This window comes from Diorhabda sublineata, chromosome 4, assembly GCF_026230105.1.
Source record: "Diorhabda sublineata isolate icDioSubl1.1 chromosome 4, icDioSubl1.1, whole genome shotgun sequence".
In the NCBI taxonomy this organism is placed as follows: Eukaryota; Metazoa; Arthropoda; class Insecta; order Coleoptera; family Chrysomelidae; genus Diorhabda; species Diorhabda sublineata.
In genome coordinates this window covers 21,932,313-21,957,352 of record NC_079477.1, presented here as the reverse complement: position 1 = coordinate 21,957,352, position 25,040 = coordinate 21,932,313, and the positions used below count along the sequence as shown (strand labels likewise).

The window sequence follows — 25,040 nt, the reverse complement described above, 5'->3', positions numbered from 1 at the left end:
ATATATATATATATATATATATATATATATATATATATATATATATACATATATATATATATATATACATATATATATACATATATATATACATATATATATACATATATATATGTAAGTATGTATAAAACACATCCTTTACGTCAACAATACAAATTCTAAAATCGGTAAAAAACAAATTAAGGAAACATCTAAAAGGAAGGTCTCGCTCGCGCCTTAAGCAGACTTCACATATAAAAACAACTTGAAAAAAAAATTACATATGAGCAACGATTATTTCATCTAACCGATAGTTCGACCAGATCTAACACCATCGGATTAATATATTTCCTAACATGATCGATTAGACACTAAATTGATTTGTTAGTGATAGAAATAACTAAAAGAACGTTTATGTATGTATCTAAATATATTTATAATTAGATCACCCTATATATATATATATATATATATATATATATATATATATATATATATATATATATATATATATATTGAATTTTAAGTATATTAGTGTTCATATTATAATAAATACAGAGTGTTGAGTCGCTAAATTAAATTTAGAAGCATCGGAATGTAAAATTTTGGACTTTTTGTAGATTTAGAAAAAAAATTATTTTTGATTTAAACATAAAACAAATCGAAAATTTATTAAAAATAATATTTATATCAATGAATAATAAAAATATAATGAAAATTATACGCGAATCATCTTTTTACGCTCTAACAATAAATTTCTATCAAAAGTATATTAAATAATTTAATTATGAAATTAACCGTTGTTATGACTTGATCTACAATATTTTCAATAATTTACTATAAATATTTATATACAGGACGATCCATTTAATTTTTATATAAAAACCCCAGTAAATTGATATATGTTTACAAAATTTAAAATAAAAGGAATTAAAATTTCCTATTTACAAGGTGAAACACGTTTATTTGGATTATTAATATATTAGTGTTGGTATATAATATATAGATAAGATCTAGGTCCTTTTAGAAACTTCTGGAACAGTAAATTGTTCTAAGGGGTTGATTATGTCATTTTTCATCAATATAGGATTTGGAAATCAAACAAATTTAGAAAAGTATTGAAGAATATCCTCTATATATGAAATATGTGATTGTTCGGGGTGTAAAACTCTACAGTTGGTGATTCTGAATGTTGCATTTCATACAGGAGTAATTTTTAACTATTAAAAGACGATTCGTCGGTATTGCAATTTTTTTTTTAGTCAAATGACAGACCTACCTACCCGCAGTCATCTAAAAACACTCCTAGTATGATTTATAAAAACTAATGGACATAAATATAGTAAATGACTAACATAAGAGTAAACTTATAAAAAATTACAATACAGGAGAAAATTTTTCCTATATCGGGGACAATTCCAAAATATGCGTGAAAATGTCTCTATTCCAACCGAATAAATAATTGTAAGAGGTATTCTTTACACAACAACGAAGCTTATATTTTTTAGAAGCAATTTTTGACACCTATTAGATTTTTTTTGAAATATGACGAAAAAAGTGGACAAAAATTTGAAATTTCCGTTACTTCAGTGTATTCGGTGGATAATTTCGTGATTGAGTGCATTTGAAACCGAGAAAAATGAATTTTTTATTGTTATTGGTCGTTTTGTAACAAATTTTAACACCAAGATACTTTAAATTAAAAAAATAATTATTCAAAAATTCATCAATTTTTTTTTGTAATTTAATTATTATTTGGTAAAATTATCTCGAAACATTGTGGTAAATCATTGTGTATAAGAGATTTGAATATATTTTAAAAAATTTTATTGAAATCATCCTCATTTCAATATTTTTGATTTTTAGTGATTTAGACTCTTTTTTTCATCAAATTTTCTATGAAAAAAAATTTAGTGAAAAATATGGTGAATAGAACGAGATTTAGAAAAAATAACCGTTGCCAAACTCACAATATCATCCTAACAAGGATTTTAATCGAAGGTACATTTGAACTACTACGAGTAAAACAACAATTTAAAGTTGTATTAGAAAATGTTGAACAAATGTATCTTTAATATGGTTAATTAGATCTCCAACTGACATTTTTCTAATAAAAAAAAATTGTAATTAAAACAAAAAATACGAGGGACGTACAACAAGTAATATCATATTGAGGTATTGGATACGGTGATGGTTAATTTTGGAAATTTTGACCGAATTTAGGGAAAATGATATGAAAAAGAGAATAATTTCCATATAAAATGTTTTTCTACAGGAAGTTTTCTATTTTAAAAGTCAAATTTAAATGTTTTGATCGTTATGTGAAAATTATTATAAAAACTTCTAAAAAAAATTAGTTTTTTGTTAAAAAAAAAATATTTTTATCACTAATCGATGATTTCAAGGCTTTAAATCGAGTTTTTATATGAGGGTATACCGAAAATTACAAAGAAAATTCTGTATTTTTGATCAATTTCATATTAGATACATAAAATTTTAACGGAACCATCCCGAATTTCAATTTTTCAAAAAATAGTAATTTAGACTCTTTTTCATTTAATTTCTATGGAAATTAAAAATTTGGTGAAAAATGTGGTGAATAAAACGAGAATTAAAAAAAATAACCTTTGCCAAACGTACAATATCTTGCTAACAAAGATTTTAATCGAAAGTACATTTGAACTTCTATAAGTAAAATACAAACAATTTAACGTCATTTTCAAATTTGGTTTTTTTTAAGAAAACATAAAATTTTCATAACTAATCAATGATCTCAAGACATTAAACCAGGATTTTATACGAGGGTATACCGAACATTATTTTCGATTAATATCTAATTATTAGAGAGAAAAAATTTTCAACCACACTAAAATTAAATACTTGAATATACAGTGTGTGATTATAAATAAAGATTATTAGACGTCAGCCGTGGATCTCTAATTATTGTGATGTATTACTTTAATTGCGCCATGTATATACAGTGTCCTTTAACAGTGAACGAAAAAAAGAAGTGAAATAATATACAAATCGATAATTTGATAATTAATAATAAAAACATTGCGTAATAAAAAATCACTTATGTACAAAAACAACCTACACGATTTTTTTAATGATTCTAACATGAGTCCTCCTATTATTTTTTTTTTCCATTTTTTTGCAATTTATCCAATTAATAATAAGCGATTATGGGAATTATTACTACAACTACGCCCATCACAGTAATTTTCTTTTCTTCTAATTCGCCTTGCAATTGTCAAGGCCTATGGAATCTGAAACAAAATATTCGTTAAAACATTTGATTCGTTTTTGAAATATTAGTAAATAAACAAACAAAAGCGTTAAAAAAATTGAGAAATTTGTTCTAAAACTTCAAAATTTTTATCAATAGACCATTTCGATACATAAGAAACGCCATTTTAACAGTTTTTTATGAACATAACCTCAATGTTTCAACATTTCCTTGATTCCTATACTGTTTTTAATATCTGGCAACCTTGTCGAGAATCACAGAAGGTTTTTATGTGAGGTAAATCACGAAACGACTTGTTTTGATCTATGAAAAAGTATTTTCCTTCGAAAGGGATTTATTTTAATCTCAAATACCTTTAATTTGTTGAGAAAGAATTTGAACATAGAAAAAATGTTGAGCAAACAAACAAAAGCAATAAGAAAATTGCAAAATTTGTTTTGAAATTCCAACATTTTTATTAATATACCATTTCGATAAATAACTAGCGCCATTTTAACGGATTTTTATAAACATAACCTCAATGTTTCAACATTTCCTCGATTCCTGTACTGTTTTTGATATTTGACAACCTTTGCTTAGAGTCATAGGGTTTTTTACGTAGGGTAAATCATAAAACAAGTTTAAACATGGTATAAGTCCAAATGAAACTAGTTTTCTTCGAAAATTTATGAAAAATGAGTTGAACATAGACAAAAGGTTCAATAAACAAACAAAACCGTTAAAAAATGAGAAATTTATCTGAAAACTTCGACATATTTATTAAAAGACTATTTCGATACGTAACAAACTCCATTTCAACAGTTTTTGATAAACATAACCTCAATATATTTATATATAGATTCCGTTAACATATGAGGTGTGTCAAATATATCGTTCGGGTCTCTCAAAATTAAACAAGAGTTTTTTATACCACTCTGATGAGACTTAATACCGTCGAAACTAGTCAGTAGTTACAAACTCTCCTAGCAATTGCTAGGCATTGAAGATGTTGATATCGACAAGAAGATCGGATACCAAAACGTCAATAGAAACAAAATTTTGTGACCACCAAGCAATGAGGTAGTATACAGCGTTGATAAAGAAAGCCATAAATGATATTTAACTGACGGTTAGTCTTCTCACAAGTCATCCAAAGATTATAGATATGGTAGTAGAAGATAAGTAACCGATAGAACCAATAAAATGACACCATATCAGTAAAAGGTTCAAGTACCTTGAAATAGTACTGCTAGTACCTTGGGAAGTGGAAAAAAGCCTCATTTGAGATTATTTCAAGTATTTTGGTGGCGATTCAGAATCATATGATTAAATATTAAACATAAAAGTCAATAAGCGTAAACGATTCACATCATTAGTTTTATTTTTGATACAAATTTTCCTTTAAACTTACTAAAAATTAAATTTTCATTAATCTACCAATCGTCCAAATAGACTACAGTTACGTCCAATTTGTTGGGTATTTTCTTTCTTTGACTTAGTACATTGTACATCAAGTAATTTTGCAAATTCGAACTAACACCCCCCTCGATACTCCTCTTTCTACGTTTAACGATCATTTTAGTTCTTTTTTTATGAATTCTACGAAAAATATGTCAATCAATTTGTCTATCAAGCGTCAATATCGACTTGTAACATTTAAAAGTCCGTAATTAATTCCCGGACGATTAAGGATACATAAGTGTTCGAAAGCTCGGATATATATTAGAGTTAGTACACTTCGGTGTTTAATTTTGCCACAATCCAACGCAATTCTCAACTAATCAATTTCCAAACGATGAAGAATATATATGTAATCGAAAGCTCGGAATATATTAGAGTTACTACACTTTGATGTATAATTTTGCCACCATCCCATTACGAAAATGCTTATATATATTTAATTACGAGGATGTACAGATACGGTTCGAATTAATAAGAACTAATGAGAACTGAATATACTAGATCTATTAAAACTTTATGGATATTCCTAAACCTACCCTGTTACTTTACAGCGAAGAAAAAAAGACGTTTAACCACTTCCCAAGGGATAAACCAAACGAAAATTAAAACAAACAAATTTGATAGGGTATCTAAGGGTTTCAGAATCGATAAAAGTAGAAATCAGTGACAAACCAATGGATCAAATATTTTCACGATGGATATAATGAACCTTATGGATCATTCCAGGTTAGCTAATGAACCTTTTTAATCATTTCAGACTAGCTAATGACCCTTTCTAATCATTGCAGGTTAGCTAGTGAACCTTTTGAATCATTTCAGACTAGCTAATGAACCTTTTGAATAATCTTAGGCAACTAATTTCCCTTTTAAACCATTCTAGGTTAGATAATGAACCTTTTTAATAATTTCAGACTAGCTAATGAACCTTTTTTAATAATTCCAGGTTAGCTAATGAACATTTTTAATCGTCCCAGGTTAGCTAATGAGCCTTTTTAATTATTCTAGGCTAGTCATTTAACCTTTTTAATCATTCCAGGTTAGCTAGTGAACCTTTTTAATCATCTTAGGCAACTAATGACCCTTTTTTAGTCATTCCAGGTTAGCTAATGAACCTTTTTAATCGACCCAGGCAGCTAATGTACATTTTTATTCATTTTAAGTTAGTTAATGAACAGCTCCCAGTTTTAGTAATAGGAAACCAATGTAAATTAAACAACCAAGAAGAATGTATGGAGATATGATACATTTTAATGGTTTTAATGATAAATTTACCTCGTCAAACGTCTTACGAAGATCTAAAAGAATTAGTTGAATTTATAAAGTGTCAGATGCTGAAGAACATCAAATACTTGAAAACCAGCTCCCAGTTTCCGTAATAGGAAATTGATGGAAAATAAAAGACCAAGAAGAATGTAAGAAGACTAAAAGATGGGATTAATGTAGAAATAATATATTTTAATGATAAATTTGCCTCGTCAAACGTATTACGAAGACGAAAGAAAAAAAATACATAGAAAAATATCAAGAAGAAAAGAAAAATTGGTCAAAAATGATTATAGGAAGCTAATGAATGAAAAACAGGAAGAATTAGTTGAATTTTTATAAAGTGTCAGATGCTGAAGTGGTTCAAACACTTGAATTAATGGAAAATAAAAGAACAAGAAGAATGTATGAAGACTAAAAGATGGAATTAATGTAGAAATAATAAATTTTAACGATTTTAATGATAAATTTACCTGGTCAAATGTCGACTGTTTTCGTGTACCGACATTTCGGAGCTTTTGAATTCGTTCAATTCCTTCCTGATGGCCGCTTTATCTTTAGGTGTTAATCTAGTCCAAGGTTTATCGGCTCTTCGATCGTAATCGTGAGCTTGAGTCACTTCGATGTAATCGTTGAATCTGATTATTTTTTTCTCTTTCAATTCCTCCACGGTCGGTCTAAAACTCAATTTACGTAAAAGGAAACGTTTCTTTTCTTCTTTTTGTTTCTTCTCTTCCGCCGGACTTTGTTCTAAAAAGAAAACAGATTAATATTAATTATTTAATTAATTGAATACAACTCACTTTTTAATATGTTCCTTTCTTCTAATTCTTCTTGCGTCGGTCTCATACTGAGTCTCCTGATCAATCTGGCTCCGATGGCTTCTTTGGCCTCTTGTCTTTCATTATCCGATTGGATTTGCAAGATGTTTCTGTTGATGAGTTCCTGTCGATCCGGTCTGAGCGCCAATTTGATAGATAAACTTTCTTTTCTAGCCATTTTGAGCGCAAGGCGTTTTTCCACCGACGTGGAATCGTCGTCGCGATAAGGAATCGGACCGTCGTTCGAATCGCTATCGCTTTCGTCTTCTCTTATGACGAGTGGTCGAGCGTTTTCTTTGTTTTCGACCGAAGGTGGTAGACCGAACGTGACCGGTTTGTTGCTGCTGAAATTGAAATTTTTCGTAACGTTTCGTACGGGAGCGAAAGTTATCGAAATAGTTACCAGATTCTGATCCTAGGTCTCAAATTCGACCTTCTGTCAGTACGATGAAATGAAAATATGTAAAAATCGGGGTTCAGTTTTGTTTTGAAAATACTTACTTGAAACTAGAATTGTATTCTTGTTGTCTCATCGTCAACGGTCTATTTTCTTGAGTCGGAGTAATTTGCGGAGTCGCTGGTCCGCTATTCGATTTTTTTTTCAGTGCTGATTTGAGAGGCATCGCGTGGAATTTTGGTTCCTTGGCCGGTATCTCGTCGATTCGACTGGTGTCGATCGACGGGTCCGGTTGGGGCATTCTGAAATATTGATCGACGTCGTATTCACCATCGTCATCTTCTTCTTCGTCTTCGTTTTCTGTTTTAAATTGGTACTTTAAATTACGATCTACCATCGATAAGATGAAGAGTTTTTTCGAGTTTTAGTAACGTGGGTAACGACGATTCTCATTTCAAGATTATAGAAAAAAAAACTAGTAAAATTTCAAAAGATGTGTGCATTTCAATTTTATAGAAAAACCAAATACCAGTTCTCCCCAATGTGTGGATTTCAAATTCTGATTACCTATATACAGGGCTTCCAAATTACTGAAATTGACATTATTTCTAATTTTGCTCATATCTCCCGAGCTAATAAACTTAGGGTTTCATAATAAGCAATATTAGACTAAAGAAAATGTGTTTCACGAACTATATGTATCTCACATTCTGAGGATTCTTTGTTTATGATTGTCTCAGTTTGTTCAATTCATTTTGGTCCCATCTCCCGAACTAATAAGCTTAGGGATTCATAAAAAGCAATATTAGATTAAGGAAACGAACTTTACGTATCTCACATTTTAAATATGATACTGGGAATAACTGGAAAGGTTAAAAATATAGAATACTATTTGGAAAACCGAAAATTAATTAAGAGTCATTTGAAAATGGAAAAAAAAACACCAAATTGTTTACGTATACAAAAGAAATATTATTTTTATGATAACACATAAAACTGAAGCTTCTATATTCTCCAGATTTGGCATCTAGCGACAACTGAGTGTTTCCAAACTTGAGAATCAATAAATCCATAAAATTATTTCGAAAATTGAGCAAATACAAATTAATTTATAAAAATAACATGGAAAGTTTTAAAAAACGTGGAGAATGATTATATAGTTCACAAAGGAAAATATCTTGGAAAATGGAACGAAATTTTGTTGTAAAACTTGTTTTTTTAAACTAGACTTAACAAATTTATTGAATAGTTTCTAGAAGAAAAGAAAGTATACCAAAAATCAAAATCCTTATTGAAAAAACAAGCCATTATAAAATAAATTAATCACAAACAGCAAATTTACTTTTTTTACGTTAATCAAACCTCTTTCTCCGTAAGATAAAGTTCCTTGGAAACATGGGTAGTTCAGGACATATTTTCAAATAGCAACTTTTAACTTGGGATTAGAACAATGATCCCACGATGTATTTACTTAAAAAAACACACCACTATTTGTAAATTATTATTTTGAACAATTGAAACTATTTGATTCTTTTTTAAATTGATTAACATTTAAAAATCAATCAAGTAATTTCTTAAAAATGCACAAAAATTGATCAAAATGTATTTAAAACTAAATAAAATAACTAAATTTGTAAATGATACACCGTACACTTCTTTCGGTAAAGAAATATAACCTAGAATAACAATATGGCGGCCGTGACAACACGCTCTGTTTATCCATTATAGCAGACTATACACGATCAATAATATTTTTCTCAATATTTTTTTCGTCAATACAAAATCAATATGTCTACCACCCTACACGATATTTTCAATATTTTGGATTAGATCGTCAGTGTTTATTTACGATGAAAGAACGATTAAATTCCATCTGCACCACCAGACCTATTTTTTTGTAATTCTTTCCGGTGATTAGTTCTTAATGATTAATTTTTTTTCGTACGTCTATGCGTTGAAAATTATGATAAATGATCAATATTCCAATTTTTGCCACGCTAATCATGTCCAAAATTAAAAATTTCGGAATTGCATTAATATTTTTCATAAAAACAGATAAATATTATTATCAATAAAAGAACAAAATGTCAGTTTTTACCTTTTTTTTTAAATTATTTTCTATTAAAAAAGACCTAAAATTAAGATAAATTAGAATATATAAAAAGTTCTAAGTCGTAAAAAATTATTTTCAAATATTAATAAATTTGGTTAATATATTTATCGTGTATGGTCCGCTTTTTTACTAAATGCGATACTAGAGCTACCAACTTTATATTTCTAATATACTTCTTAATATATTCGACCAATGGATGGAATAAATATTTATAACTTACCATCGTAATCGTAATTGTGATGATTGGGTGGCGGCGATAATCTATTGGGTACGGGACTGGGAGAACTGAACATAGGCGGCGGCGGAATCGGACCAATTTCGGAAACGGGAATGGGCGGTTCGGGTAATTCGGACAACATAAATCCCGGTACCCCGCCAACGGGTAAATGCGGTGGCGGGATATTGTGGAGATGTTTTTCTTGAGGCGGCGGCGTGTTATTCGGTTGCATACATTGCGAATCTGCAACTGAAATTAAATATTAAGTAAAAAAAAATTAGAAAATTCGATAAAACACGTACAGTGTTCGCTGTGATAACACAACAATCTCCTGGTTAATTTGCCGTGTCCCAGCGTGTTCGGCCTTTCGAGTTTCCCGCCCATATTTTCCATTCCGGGTGGTTGCGTTACGTGCGAATGCGTTTCTCCGTTTGGAGAAAGAGCGCCGTTGTGTGCCGCTCCATCAGTCTTATCTTTTTTCGGCTCTGGAATTGAAGTAAAACGTTTAAATTACCACGGAAACGTTTTTATTTTTTTTTTTGTACCGTGTTTGTTTGAGAAAGATTTTCGATGTCCTGAAGGTAAAAAAGCGGCGGGAGGCGTTATGGGAAGGACGGTGTCCCATTGAGGTACTTTATCGGGTTCCTTTACATCGTCGTTTATTGGTAATTGTAGTTTTTGTTGTAAATCGTTTGTTTTTCGGCGGCGGCGCCCCGACGAGGTTATATTCTTAACGAGCGACCCGACACCGCTCATTGTTGTTTATAATAAATCTGGCAGTGATTTTTTATTGCTATTAATTACGTTTTAGGTTTTATTGAGGCTGTAAATTTCGCGTATGTAAATATTTATTCTACACGAAATTCAAATATTTTCGATAATGTGAACCGCCTTCATTCGAAGTTTTCCCCTCAGGGATTTACGTGTTATGACCTTAGAAACGTGAAGATGAAAAGTTGTTTGTAAAAATGAAAAGAAAAATCGATTCGAAGTATGCAAAAATATTTTTGATGCGGGAATTTGAGGTTAGAAATTTGACGATGTAATGAGAGTTGGCAAAAAAAATGAAGAAAAGTTTTTGTGGTGGAAATTTGGTTGTGAAAGTGATGAGAAATGTATAAAATATTATCAGAATAGAGAGGACATTTAATTAATTTTTTTTTGGAACTTGGAATTTCTCAATTTTCTTGGAATTATTCGGGATTTTCGAAACAAATGATAATTTTAAAAAATAAGGAAAAATTTATAGAATGTTTTTTGTATTTTTTCGAATGTACGATAATTTTCCAGAATTTCAATCAACTTGCCAATTATTAAAAGATTTTTTTCACCGAATTTTCATATTTTTGCACAACTGTCAAATGTTTTTTCAAGAATTTTCGAAATTAACAAATTTTGTCCACAATTTCCGATAAAGAATTTTTGAAAATATTCCAGTTTTCGTAAAATGATATTTGAGTTTATCAACGTTTTCGACAATTTTTTTGATTTTAGAGATTTTTTAATTTTTATTTCCGATTTATCAGATCCCATATTTTTTTAATTCGTTCAATTTGTTCAATTTTTCGGGAATTTTCAAATTTTTCAAATTTTCATAAAATTATTTCCCAATTTTTCAAAATTTCCTAAAATTTCTCATTTTTTTATAAAATATTCACAAATTTTCGGAATTATTGAATTTTCTTCACGATTTTCAAATCTTGCAAAAAATTTCGAAAATAATCCAGTTTTCGTAAAATTATTTCTGAATTTATCAATTTTCGTTTTCGATTTCCCCGATCTCAAATTTTTTTAATTCTTTAAATTTTTCGCGAATTATTCAAAATTTCCGTATCAATCTGTAATTTTCAAATTTTCATAAAATTTCTCATATATTTTAAACATTTTCAAACTTTCTATCAGAAAATTTCTAAATTATTGAATTTTCTTCACAATTTACCAATCTTGGAAGAAATTTTGAAAATAATCCAGTTTCCGTAAAATTATTTCTGAATATCAGCATTTTCGACAATTTTTTAAACAATATTAACACACAACAATATTTGTTAGTATTTTTATTTCAAATTTCAGAAAAAATTTTCAAAATTTTTGAATTCTCAATTTTAACTAATTTTTCAATTTTACGAAAATTATTCCCGGATAGTTCAGAATTTACGATATTTTCACATATTTTTGAAAAATTTTCGAAATTCCATTCACGGATTTTCGTAAATTTTCAAATCTCAAAGTAATATTTGAAAATATTCTAGTTTTTTAGACACACTTTCTAAATTTATCAGAATTCGCGACAATTTCTGAGATTTTCCAAATTTTTACTAGCATTTGATAAATTTTGAGGAGGGAATTTCTCATAATTTTCAGAAAATTTTGTGGGTTCAATTTTTTCGAATTATATTTTTGAATTTATACGAATAATTCATTTTAAAAAATTCAAATCATTTATCTAAATTCCAAAATGTTTTTTTCCATACTTTTCTACTAAAAACTTAATCATCATTATCAAAATATTTACTACTTTCCATAAATCGAAAAAAAAAACACTTAATTAAGTTGATTCAAGTGATTACATAACACAAGGTATTTCAACAAACCCCAAGGTCACTTCATTCTCACCCTTATTTAACCCGAAAATATTCACACCTTGTATAAAAACGATAAATTAAACTCGATATGTTACAAACTTAATAATAGCACGCGGATACGTTCTATTAAATAATATCGCTAAAACCCGCTAATTTTTTACTGTTTTATTTATTTACTATTTACAACACGATCGTCGCGACGCCCAACAGGTCACGTCGCGAAATCTATTTCCACTGACTGGAAGCTAGAAACGTTTCGTGTAAGCGAGCTGGTGAGAAAATATAACGTTGCCATGTTTCCGAACAAAATACAAAAACATATAAAAACGTTCCAATCACCACTGTAGTAAGACTACAAAAAACTCCGTTGTAATATTTCTAAACATTATTTTATTTATTTTATAGTTTCTTAAAACAATATATTTGTGTTTTTTTTCAAAATTCCTCCTAATCACACAATTCTTTTTGTTATAATATTCCTGATTTGAGATCTGAATAATTCACATCCTCATACTTCCATATTTCTAGAAAACTAGAGTAGTGGCAACATCGCCTGTAACGCCCAGGATCGTTACACATAGAGATGCTTTTGCTGCAGCCAATTCCCGTGACGTCAAACTCGCCGTTTGATTGGACGCATTCATTTCAAATAATCCTGTCTATTTACTAACAAAGTTACGATTGAACGCACGTCGAATCTTCAAACTTCCATTTTTTTTGTTACACTAACATTTTAAGCCGCGTTGATTTAATAAAAAAGAAGAATGATGTATCAAGAAATAACTACACGTCAAATATTCAGTATATTTTCCAAATAATATTATATTTTAAAATTAGATTTCAAGTGCTTCTTCAATTGTTATTGTACTTATTCTTTTTTGATGATAAAAATTTTATATATATATATATATATATATATATATATATATATATATATATATATATATATATATATATATATATATATATATAATTTTCATCATATTGTACATTATGAACATCTTTCATCGGGTTACACCTAGTAATACGAAACTCCGCGGGAGGTTCACATAAATCTAGTTAGCCCTGGCTTTCCTTGACAGAGAGAATAAAATGGCGGACATGGTCGACGATTGTTAAATAGCTAGACACGCGTTTCTTGGTTGTCTTTCTCTTTCCTTACACGTACAGGGAGGGGATCGATACGTAACTTAGTAGTGCAATTGCTACTCTCTCTCTCTCTCTCTCTCTCTCTCTCTCTCTCTTTTCTTCTTTGTTATAACCGCAGGGTTGGTTTAGCCTAGATTTAATTTTATAGAAAACGTATTATGAATTTTGAGTGGAATAGAAAGAGTGTGTTTCGTTTTAAAAAAATTACGTTAAAATAATTGTTGAGTTTTTGCAATAATTGAACGTAAGAGTTATCAAAAAAGTGCTTTTACTATAAAGAGATTTAAAATTTTTTTTATAAATATAATCACGTAATACATTCGGTTTGATTTAGAGTCGATATTTAATTATAGATCTGATATCGAAAATGCACTTTGCAGATGAAATTTGGCCCGTTATCAAATTTTGTTATTATTTCGTACATTAACAAAACCAATTACCTTTAAAATCTATTTTTAACGTTATTATAATACAATAGGTAGTTGCATGAACGATTTACGGATAATTGTAGAGACAACGAAATGCCAAAACAGTTTCTGTGATTTAATTTTTAGTTTGCACTGTTATAAAGTACCTAGAAATAGTAGATACATTTGGCACCATAGCAAACGATATAATGAATAATAATATTCGTTTTTGTATATAATTATCCAATATGAAAATTATAATATTTAAATTATCCAATATGAAAATTAAATATTATAATTTTCACGTAATTCCTTGATGAAAGATTAACGAAGACGGTCCTGGTTTTTAAACTCTACGTTATAATAACACTCGTCAAGTGTTTCGCGGGTTGCTAGAATAATTAAGTAGTCGAGTTATTGATATTAAAACAAATGTTTGTATTCATTTTTTCCGTTTATATAAAATAAAAGAATGTTATTTTCATTAATTTTAATTTTCATAACGTATTTAAATCAATTTACCGAAACACAAATTATAAAATGTTTTACTACGATTTTTAATTGCACGTCGATAAAGTAGGAATCTTTTCTTCCGATCGATCGTGAGAGATGTTTGAGAAGACAATACGTAATTAGAATGTAAAAAAAATGAATTTGTAATATTAATTATTTTAGATAATTCATTGTTTGTTTTCATATACACAATTCTTAAAACGATTATTTTTTAATAAGTACTACGTTATCGTTGAATACCAATTTGTAACTAACGGTTCGGAATGTTAATTACTTCACCGGAAATGGAGGAAGTAGAGGAAAGGGAAGTTCGTTTTCTGGGTTCGCTACGTTGGGGAATGTCATCATTAAGGTCACAAATCGCGGTCGTATAAGTTATTAAAATTGGAAAACAATAAAATTTATAGAAAGCGATCAAGTGTTTAATCAGATCGCGTTGAACAATCTGATCGCCCGCGTATGTTTATCAATTATACTTTCCTTTGCAATATGGCGATATTAATACAATTAGAAAAAAATTTATTACTTTCGAAAGTGAATAAACAAAAACAAACATATTTAAAGGAATGTCTTGTATAAATCGCTTTTTTATCACATAAAACTTTTTTTTTTATATCTCATGACTCATATACAGGGTGAGTTAGAATGCCGCGATTAAATTGGTGATGCAAGATCGCATTGTTGCATTATCTTTATTCGAAAATATCATCAAGTTATAATTATTTAATGAGATTGTAACAAATTTCTTAAATTTTTACAACAATTTGAATAATTGTGACTATGGAAGGGCATAAAGACTTTTGATTATCTCAATGAGAAGTTAAACAAGGGGTAAATAAATCCATTTCGAAATGGGGTAGGTCGCTGAGTGAATTGAGTTTATCCCTTGCACGTTTCTTAATGTAGAAATTTCGGAAACATCAATGGAAATATGTTGGGGTAAGATAAAGTGAGATATGGAGGAACTTTCGGTTACTATCAAATAGAAACCTGAAATAAAATTGGAATATGTGTCTACAAAGGTCCAAGATAGCCTCAAAAGGGGTCAAAACAAATTTCCCTCGTTAGATCAGTAACTCCCGATGTACTCCAAGTTCCCAGATGTTCGCGGAAGTCTCGACAAGGTTTAACACAAAATCCCACCCTTATATTAGTTATTTCCGACGTAATCCAAGTCCCTAGAGGCCTATGGAAACCTCGGTCATCTTATTAGTAGAGCTTTATACGAACTTCTTTTTTTGTTTAAAATATTTTTTTCTGAAACCAATATTTTCGGAGTTATCTCGACAAGAAAATAGGTTAGGATAGGTTAGTCATTCTTTGCGTCATAACAGTCAAAAAAATAGGTTTACTAAAAAAATGTTTATAATCTTTTTTGTGCAACTTTTCATGAACTTCATTTTTTGTTTGAAACATTTTTTTCTGAAATCAATATTTTCGGAGATATCTCGATAAGAGAATAGGTTAGTCATTCTTTGCATCATAACAGCCAAAAAAATAGGTTTACTAAAAAAATGTTTATAATCTTTTTTGTACAACTTTTTATGAACTTCATTTTTTGATGGAAACATTTTTTTCTGAAATCAATATTTTCGGAGATATCTCGATAAGAGAATAGGTTATGATAGGTTAGTCATTCTTTGCGTCATAACAGCCAAAAAAATAGGTTTACTAAAAAAAGTTTGCAATCTTTATTGTACAACTTTTCATGAACTTCATTTTTTGTTTGAAACATTTTTTTCTGAAATCAATATTTTCGGAGATATCTGGATAAGAGAATAGGTTATGATAGGTTAGTCATTCTTTGCGTCATAACAGTCAAAAAAATAGGTTTACTAAAAAATGTTTATAATCTTTTTTGTGCAACTTTTCATGAACTTCATTTTTTGTTTGAAACATTTTTTTCTGAAATCAATATTTTCGGAGATATCTCGATAAGAGAATAGGTTAGTCATTCTTTGCATCATAACAGCCAAAAAAATAGGTTTACTAAAAAAATGTTTATAATCTTTTTTGTACAACTTTTTATGAACTTCATTTTTTGATGGAAACATTTTTTTCTGAAATCAATATTTTCGGAAATATCTCGATAAGAGTATAGGTTATGATAGGTTAGTCATTCTTTGCGTCATATCAGCCAAAAAAATAGGTTTACTAAAAAAATTTTTATCATATTTATGGTACAACTTTTCATGAACTTCATTTTTTGTTTGAAACATTTTTTTCTGAAATCAATATTTTCGGAGATATCTGGATAAGAGAATAGGTTATGATAGGTTAGTCATTCTTTGCGTCATAACAGCCAAAAAAATAGGTTTACTAAAAAAATGTTTATCATCTTTATTGTACAACTTTTCATGAACTCCATTTTTTGTTTGAAACATTTTTTTCTGAAATCAATATTTTCTGTGTTATTTAATAATATTGTTATAAATTTGAATGTGGTTTAGGGCAAACGCAGGTCTGTTTCTAAAAATCATTGAGGGATTATCTCATCAAGGACAAGCTTTCATAAAAATTTTAGCAAAAAATTCTCAAGAAATTCGTTTGAATTGATCTAGAACAATCGAAAAACAACTAAAATGCTCTAGAACGTCACAGTAATAATTTAAATAACTTCAACGTAGAAAAAAAACTGTTCATTAAATATTTCCGAAAATAATAATTTTTGAAAAGAAAATATTTTAGAAAATAAAGTTCATAAGAAAATCTACAAAAAAGGTTTATACATTTTTTTTGTAAACCTAATTTTTGGCTAAAAAATATGTCGGCAAGAAAATAGGTTAGGTTAGTCAATTTGACACTAGACGAGATATTTTGCTTTATAACAGTCAAAAAAATAAGTTAACGAAAAAAATGTATATAAATTTTTTTGTAGATTTTTTAATGAACTTTATTTTTTGTTTGAATGTTTTTTTCTAAAATTAATATTTTAGGATATTTAGTTATAACTGTTAAGACGTTCGTTAGACTTAATCAACAGGAACCGGGTATATAACATCTAAAACGATCTGGAAAGTTGCATTAACAATTATATCAACGTTCCAAAAAAAACGACAGTTGAAAATTTTCAATTCAGTAATAGAACAAATAGAATTTGTTTCTATTTACGATTAAAATTCAATATAACTATATAAATGTTGACGTCAGACGCCTTCGGGTTAGTCTGTCCCTTTTTATTCAACTAAATTTATCCAAATAACATTTCCAAAAAAATTCGAAAACACTAGAAAGTATTTAGAACCACCGAAAGTCATTTTACAACTATAATTAGCGCCAAATTATTTATACTTTGAAAAAAAAATTCGAAAAATAAAATATGATGTACCTTTAAAGCACGTACACCCCATGATGTAGCCCATCATGGATCCCAGACGGGGCTACCCCGTCTCTTGTCAACGTGGGGCCCTTGTACACCTCGCCCCCATCGAGAGGGCCCTGATAACGAACCACTACAACATCTTTAAACGACTCACCAACATTTTCCCGTTTATACGAAATAGAAAATGAACAAAAAGAAACGACGTTTGTTTAGGTTAACGACAGATGATAATATCGTAGGTCTCTTGCAGGATCGAATCGACCGGTGGCTGATGACGGCGAGTCGACGCGCCAATTTTGTGGGAAATCTCGCGAGGGCAGTAGAAACGAGACTGCGGGAGTTGAAATCACGAGACATCCGAAGTTGGCGTAGAGCGACCTCAAGCGCTGGGAAGAGAAAGTTTACGAGCACATTAAAGACGCCAACAGAAACTTTCTTATTTATGTATATACATACATTGATATATATATATATATATATATATATATATATACACATTGATATATATACAAAAATATAAGTTTAATTATTTGAAAATTGATAAATGAAATATATTTTTTTCAGTTCATATAGTTTCTAATACTCTTCAATTATATATATAATTTTTAGGTTATAACACTCGATATAATAATATGGGTTTACTATGTTGCCACGTTTAATTAGTTTTCAGATATGTTTAATAATATTTTATTTTGATGAAATTACGTAGATTTAGATCATTAAAAGGTGGGGGAGACATGTTTTATGAGGTTTTATAAAATAAACGATTTTCAGGTATAGGTGTAGCTTAAATATCATTAATAAAATGACAAGATGGGATGGGAGCGACCTAACCTAACCTAAAAATAGTTTTTTTCCATAAACCCCTTTAAACATATGTCTTTACCTAATAAAATAGTTTCCACGCGAAGAAAAAATTTTTGGAGAGTCAATTCTAAATAAATATCAAAAAAATTTGAAAAAACAACAATGAAACTTGATTTTAGATAGTTTTAAGGGGGACAACTTACCGGTATTACTAATACTATTGGCGTTGGCGCTGGCCTGTGCAAATTGAGGATTCTGCAGTAGCTGTTGCTGGAGGAGATTGTAATTCATGGGCATCATTTGAGCTATTGACGGCGGTACTACGGGATAAGGAGGCGGTTGGGGTAACGTGCCGGTACTGATTTGATTCGATTGCGGGGTTAAATTACCGCCGCCGTTGCCTGTAGATATATTACCGCCGTCGCCGCTCGGTACTTGTTGGGCGGCGCTCGGAGGGAATGGAGGTTCTTCTGAAATACGATCAAATTGACAACCTAATTTCTTTTTAAACTATGTACAATTCACGCGAAGTGGTAATTACCGTATCGTATGATAGATCCTTAATACGTATCGAAGGTTTCTTTATAAACTTATCGTGAGTACATTGAGAAGAGGTGATTACCGTATTGTGTAATACACCCTTAAGAGACGTCGATTTTTCTATTTTCGAGTTGTTGAAAAAAAAAATTTTTGAAATGAAAATCATTTTTTTGTCATTAAATTAACGCGGCAATTACTGTACCGTGTAAAAGATCCTTAATAGATGTCGTTGAAATTAAAAAAAGACTTTTTCATAAATTTATCGTAAATTAGAAACGGCAATTACCGTATCGTGTAATGCGCCCTCATTAGACGTCGATTTTTCTATTTTCGAGTTGTTGAAAAAAACTTTTTGTCAGTTTGTTTTCATTAAATGAATGCGGAAATCACCGTACCGTGTAAAAGACCCTTAATAGATGTCGTTGAAATTAAACAAAAACTTTTTTTTTTCATAAATTTGTCGTAAATTAGAAACGGCAATTACCGTATCGTGTGATAGGTCTTATGGCTTATTTAAACTTACTGGAAAAGCCACCCCTTCACCCCTAGCATCATCCCCTTTATTTTTTTAAATTACTTTTCATATTTTTTATGTAAAATTTGGATACTCCTGTTTGAGATGATTTCAAAAATGTATAATACTTGTAGGTTAAAGTGGTTAGTTTATGAGATAAACAATTTTTCTTTTAAGAGCACAAATTTTACTTATTATTTACTTTCACCTTATTTGCCTGTACTAAAATGGGTTGTACAACAGTTCAAACTCTTTAATCTTTTCAACTGTGCTATTTATTCTACTTAAAAAATCCAAACAACAAAAAACTCTACTTTTTATTAAAGTTTGACATTGTCAACTAGAATTTGTAGTCACTATTGATAGTGTAATTTGATACATTATTTATTTTGTTTCTCTGAAATGGTTTACTCTTTGCAAGAAAGAATTGAAATTGTAGGTTTATACTACCAAAATAATACTTGTGCAAGAGCTGCTGCTAGAATATTTAACGAATTACATGACGGAAGACATGCAACTCATAAGTATGTAATTCAACTGATGGAGAAATTTACCGCAACAGGGTCTGTTTGCAATAAAGTGCATAAGCGAGAGGGACTTCTAAATAACGAAGCAATCCAAGTGGCAATTTTAGGGCAAGTCAGCTTAGAGGCTCAACAACCCCAATCGTTGTCAACAATAAGTAGAGCGATCGGTGTTTCATCTTCTACAGTTTTCCGAGTTCTACATAAATTCAAGTACAACCCATACAAAGTTAAGTTGGTGCACGAGTTGAATGAAGATGATTTTGATCGTCGTCTAGAGTTTTGCGAATCAATGGCGCAAATTATCAATAACAATCCACAATTGTTAAACAATATTTGCTTTTCTGATGAATGCTCATGGTCATTAAATGGCTTAGTAAGTAGGCATAATTGTAGATATTGGGCTGAAAGTGATCCATATATTATGCGTGAATTCCATACACAACATCCCCAAAAGTTAAACGTTTGGTGTGGTATCCTAGGTGACCACATTGTCGGACCTTTCTTCATCAACGGAAATTTAAATGGTGAATCATATCTTGAGTTACTCAGGGAAGGGGTTGACCCACGTATTACAACAATAATAGAAAATGATGATAACCTTTCCGAAGATTTACTGGTATTTCAACAAGACGGAGCACCCCACACTATGCTATGCCTGTCCGACAATTTTTAAACGAAACATTCCCCGCTCGTTGGATAGGTAGAAGGGGGCAGATGATGGAGTGGCCACCTATGTCACCGGATTTAACACCCCTAGACTTCTTTTTATGGGGGTATTTAAAAACAAAAGTTTATGCTACCCAACCAGAATCTCTGGATGATTTACGAGAGAGGATAGAAAATGAATGTCGACAATTAAATCCAGCCGTATTAAGCAATGTCAGAGAGGCATTTCAAAATAGATTATACCATTGTATGGAAGTTAATGGTACTCATTTTGAACACTTATTGTAACTTCATAATAAATAGCACAGTTAAAAAGATTAAAGAGTTTGAACTGTTGTACAACCCATTTTAGTACAGGCAAATAAGGTGAAAGTAAATAATAAGTAAAATTTGTGTTCTTAAAAGAAAAATTGTTTATCTCATAAACTAACCACTTTAACCTACAAGTATTATACATTTTTGAAATCAGCTCAAAGAGGAGTATCGAAATTTTACATAAAAAATATGAAAAGTAATTTAAAAAAATAAAGGGGATGATGCTAGGGGTGAAGGGGTGGCTTTTCCAGTAAGTTTAAATAAGCCATAATGCTTGCCCCTTCCAACATAAATTGACGTGTTTTTGGATTTTTTCTAAATACCAGGATTACAAAAGTTATTAAAGGTGGATACTTTTATCTGAAAAGCACTGTATATCAAGACCAATAAAAAAATCATGAAACAACAAAGGTTGAAAAAGACCGTTAAATGTTAAATCAATTCAATGGTAGCATCTATCGGCGAACATTGAAACGAACTTTATAATGAAATTTACAATGACTGTTCATACCGACGAGCGTCAAATTTCATATCTTGAACGATAGATGGCGTTTCGTATTCGATATAGAGGTTAATGACGTTAATGACCTATGTTAGTCAAAAATTACGAACCTAGGTCGGATTTTGGGGGAGTCATCGGGCTTTCTGGTAAAAGAATTCCTTTCATTACTAAATCGTCTCTATTGGCTCGGACTGATATTTTTCTTTCTAAAGCTGAAATAACGAAAAAAGAAACAATGTTTTGTATATAAAAAAAAAAGTTTTCTATAAAAAATTGATACTTTATCATCAAAACGCGAAACTTACTTCTGGAAACGGCTTCCATCTTGTCTGATTTCCGTTTTCGTTTCCATTTCCACGGCCTCAGTAATTTACCTATTGAAAATTTGCTTTTTCTTTCCACCGGTGGACTACGCGTACCACTACCGAGACTGTTGGTCCTAAAGGCGGTTCCATTATGTTTTTTAGCTATAATAAAAATTCTATAATCAAAACTTTTTTATTATACGGTGTGAATAAACAAAAAAATTTGTTTTCCAAAGAAACAAAACATTTAAAATACACTCTCGAACAAAAAGTAGTTTACATCATTCTTTGTTATTTTTTTAGGTTATTCACGTCTGTTTATTGTTCTACTTGATGCAAAAATAATTAAGATCGGCGCATTTCATTCCAAACATGTTCTATCGGATCTAAATTTGAGCAATGTGGAATCGCGCCTTTATAAAGTATTGTTACGACTTCGTCCAAGTCGTGGCCCGCGAAGCCGGTCCTATCCGGTTATAATAGAGCTCTAAAATGTGGCTACGCAATGTGGGGTCGCATGGTATCTACGCCATTTTGAATAACAATTAACTATGTATGACCTTCAAAAGATGACTGTTAAGTCATAGTCAGTGGTTGTAGCCATTGTGAAAGTTTGTAGGTTCCATTATTTTAAAACATCTATGTTATTATGTTCAACTTTTTACCACGATAATGAACAGTTTATTTTAATTATCATTTTGTAGAAAAAGGAATTAGAGCTTGTATGGAATCGTCATTAAATATTTACGAGATTCCACATAAGTATTTATAAATCATTAAATTGTTAATATATCCGCAGAAATTATAAAATTTAATTCTTACGAGGAAGATAAACAACTAGAAAAACATTTTCTATAGTTTTATTTAATATAAGTGTATATACACGGTGTCTTGAAAACAACGAACTAAATCATCTTGCTCTATCGATCTGACATCGATCATCATCAAAATATTGAGAAAATAGTTGCCAACTTTATCTCCCTATTTAAATCCTTTACATTTTCGTCTCCAGCCTCGAGTATTCGCAAAAAAATTGTACAATCAGAAGATTTATGTCAATACGTCATATTAGAATCATGTTTATTGGATCCAGATATGTAAATTATACTATTTAATGATTTCTAGTATTTATTTTAAAAATATTTCTATTATTTTCACAAATTTATATATTTCCTATTAAATCTGGAAGTTTTAATGAAATTCGATTTTAAACGACCGCTGGTGGAGAAGTTTTCTATCCAGATAGCGCCAACTAACGACATCGGAAACTCGATTCTGTTACACAGTGTTGCCTAACTTTTTCTACAATCTTCCTTCAACTTTATCTTCAAAATAATAAGATTTTAACGATCTATTTCGTTTCATTGAAATAATAATTAAAATTTGTTTCACTCAATTATATTTCAATTGTTGGAAACAATATAATATACCATAAACAAAAAAATTTTTTTCATAAACCCATTGTACAATCGGAAATTACCACAACGTGTAATAAGCCCTTAATAGATATCGGTGTTTTGATTTTTAAATTTTTGCACACAAAAACCTCATTTTTCCATAAATTTATTCTAAAATAGGAAGCGGCCATTACCACAACGTGTAATAAGCCTTTAATAAACATCGATGTTTCTGTTTTTCAATTTTTAAACAAAAAAAATCATTTTTTCATATCTTCGATGTAAAATTGGAAGCGGCAATTACCGCAACGTGTAATAAGCCCTTAATAGACATCCATATATTTACTTTGAGTTGGTTAATTCATTTTTAGTATTCAGTTTGCAATTCTTGAACTTAATAAAAATCATGTAACGTCAAAACCACCGTACCGTGCAGTCGGTCTTTATTTAACATCGAACTTTTTATTTTGCATGTGTTAAGAATATTTTTTTCACATAAAATTGTCACAATTTCCATATCGTGTAATACACCATTAATTGACATCGATGTACCTTCAAGTCTATGATATACAAATTTTACTTTATACTTATTTAAGAAAATCATCACATTCTAACAACACTGTAATAGTGTATGTATCCCACGGGGAAGAATAAGTGGAGTGTTGCCTTGACGACGTCACTTGAATCCGTAGATGAAATTCCCGATAAACGCATGCGCTTTAATACGTTTTTACCTGATAAATTAGTCAGATTTACAAAGAAGTATTCTTTCAATTATTTAGATGAAAAATTTCAGATGATAGTTTAAAGAGTAAAAAGTTATTTCAAAATACAAGCTTCGTCCATTTATAACCGTAGGTTGTTATAATTAATTTCTTGACATTCGACCCCAAGTACACGATGATATTAATCGTAGGTGGAATAGTAAATCGACCGACAACATCATTCGCTTGTCGTTTCACAATGTGTCACTAGAAAGAATTGAAAATAGAAACGGCGATTATTTTTTTTATTTTGGCTCTAAGTGATTAACTGTTTGACGAATATATCTTAATTGCGTTTCGTTACATTCCTTGATTTTTTTTTTCGTAGAAAGAATTGAATAGTGGGTCTACTAAAAAATATTCGAAGTATACACATCAATGTTGCCAGCTTTCAATTAAATCATGGTTATTACATATGGATAACGATATTCAGAAACTAAACATTCATTATCAGTAGTGTATATAAATTTATTCAAATGTTCTAATCTTGTCAATTATTTATGAATAAGGTTATGAAGAAATGGAGAATTATTATAACAATATAACAAAACTAATATTGTGAAGTACGTATGTCGTTGATAACTTCTCTAGAAGTGTAAATAGGCAGGACCGACGTGGCTTTAAATTATGGATATGTCATAAGAATTGATTATGACGTATATAGTTGATAAAAAAAAATATTAATAGTTTTTTTACGGTTATTTCAAAGTCAAGGTACAAGGTTAAGCTGCACATATATGCATTTAATTACAAGGATCTCGCGTTGTTTGATGAATTTATAAAAAAACTACGAACAAAATTAGTTAGCTATATTAACTATACGTGAAAATTTTCAAATCAAGTGCTTGTAGATTTTTTTGAAAAAAACAAGCACAAAAAAGTGGTAAACCCACGTGACTATATCAGGACATATTGTTTCTAACCTCGACACCCAACCAAAGAATTTGCTGCATTAAACTCAATCAGATTGCTCCCACCCCACTCCAGAATATTTTTAAGATCGGTATTTATCTATTGGAAATTAAGGGGGATAATGTGTTTCAATTTATTTCATCTAATGTTTCACCTTTACATAGAACTTTGCTTGTTTTGGACTAATCAATTTTCTAATCGTACATTGTGTAAGGACCGTACGCGGTTAAGTACTACTACATAAGTTTGTCACAGAATGCTAACGCTTTCTCTATCCTCCGGTTTCCAGAGGTTTCAGCTAGGTTCTGCGCATTCTCAAGCATGCGCAGTATAGTTAA

General features: G+C 30.0%; 1 protein-coding gene across 6 annotated transcripts in view; it reads right to left on the bottom strand.

Moving 5' to 3' along the window:
- Nucleotides 1–1,831: 1,831 nt before the first annotated feature.
- LOC130442720 (phosphatase and actin regulator 3) overlaps nucleotides 1,832–25,040 on the bottom strand; it is a 41,467-nt gene continuing 18,258 nt past the window's right edge. For 3 of the 6 annotated variants that reach the window (XM_056777060.1, XM_056777064.1, XM_056777062.1), the window contains 10 exons: nucleotides 21,630–21,791; nucleotides 21,435–21,536; nucleotides 18,464–18,730; nucleotides 9,783–9,965; nucleotides 9,484–9,729; nucleotides 7,255–7,510; nucleotides 7,157–7,189; nucleotides 6,736–7,097; nucleotides 6,406–6,682; nucleotides 1,832–3,248 (listed from right to left, as the gene is read on the bottom strand). In XM_056777060.1, the coding sequence (XP_056633038.1) occupies nucleotides 3,233–3,248; nucleotides 6,406–6,682; nucleotides 6,736–7,097; nucleotides 7,157–7,189; nucleotides 7,255–7,510; nucleotides 9,484–9,729; nucleotides 9,783–9,965; nucleotides 18,464–18,730; nucleotides 21,435–21,536; nucleotides 21,630–21,791 (1,904 nt within the window). In that variant the 3' untranslated portion in view covers nucleotides 1,832–3,232. The remainder of the gene's footprint in view (nucleotides 3,249–6,405; nucleotides 6,683–6,735; nucleotides 7,098–7,156; nucleotides 7,190–7,254; nucleotides 7,511–9,483; nucleotides 9,730–9,782; nucleotides 9,966–18,463; nucleotides 18,731–21,434; nucleotides 21,537–21,629; nucleotides 21,792–25,040) is intronic. The other 3 variants (XM_056777061.1, XM_056777065.1, XM_056777063.1) reach the window with 1 other exon arrangement.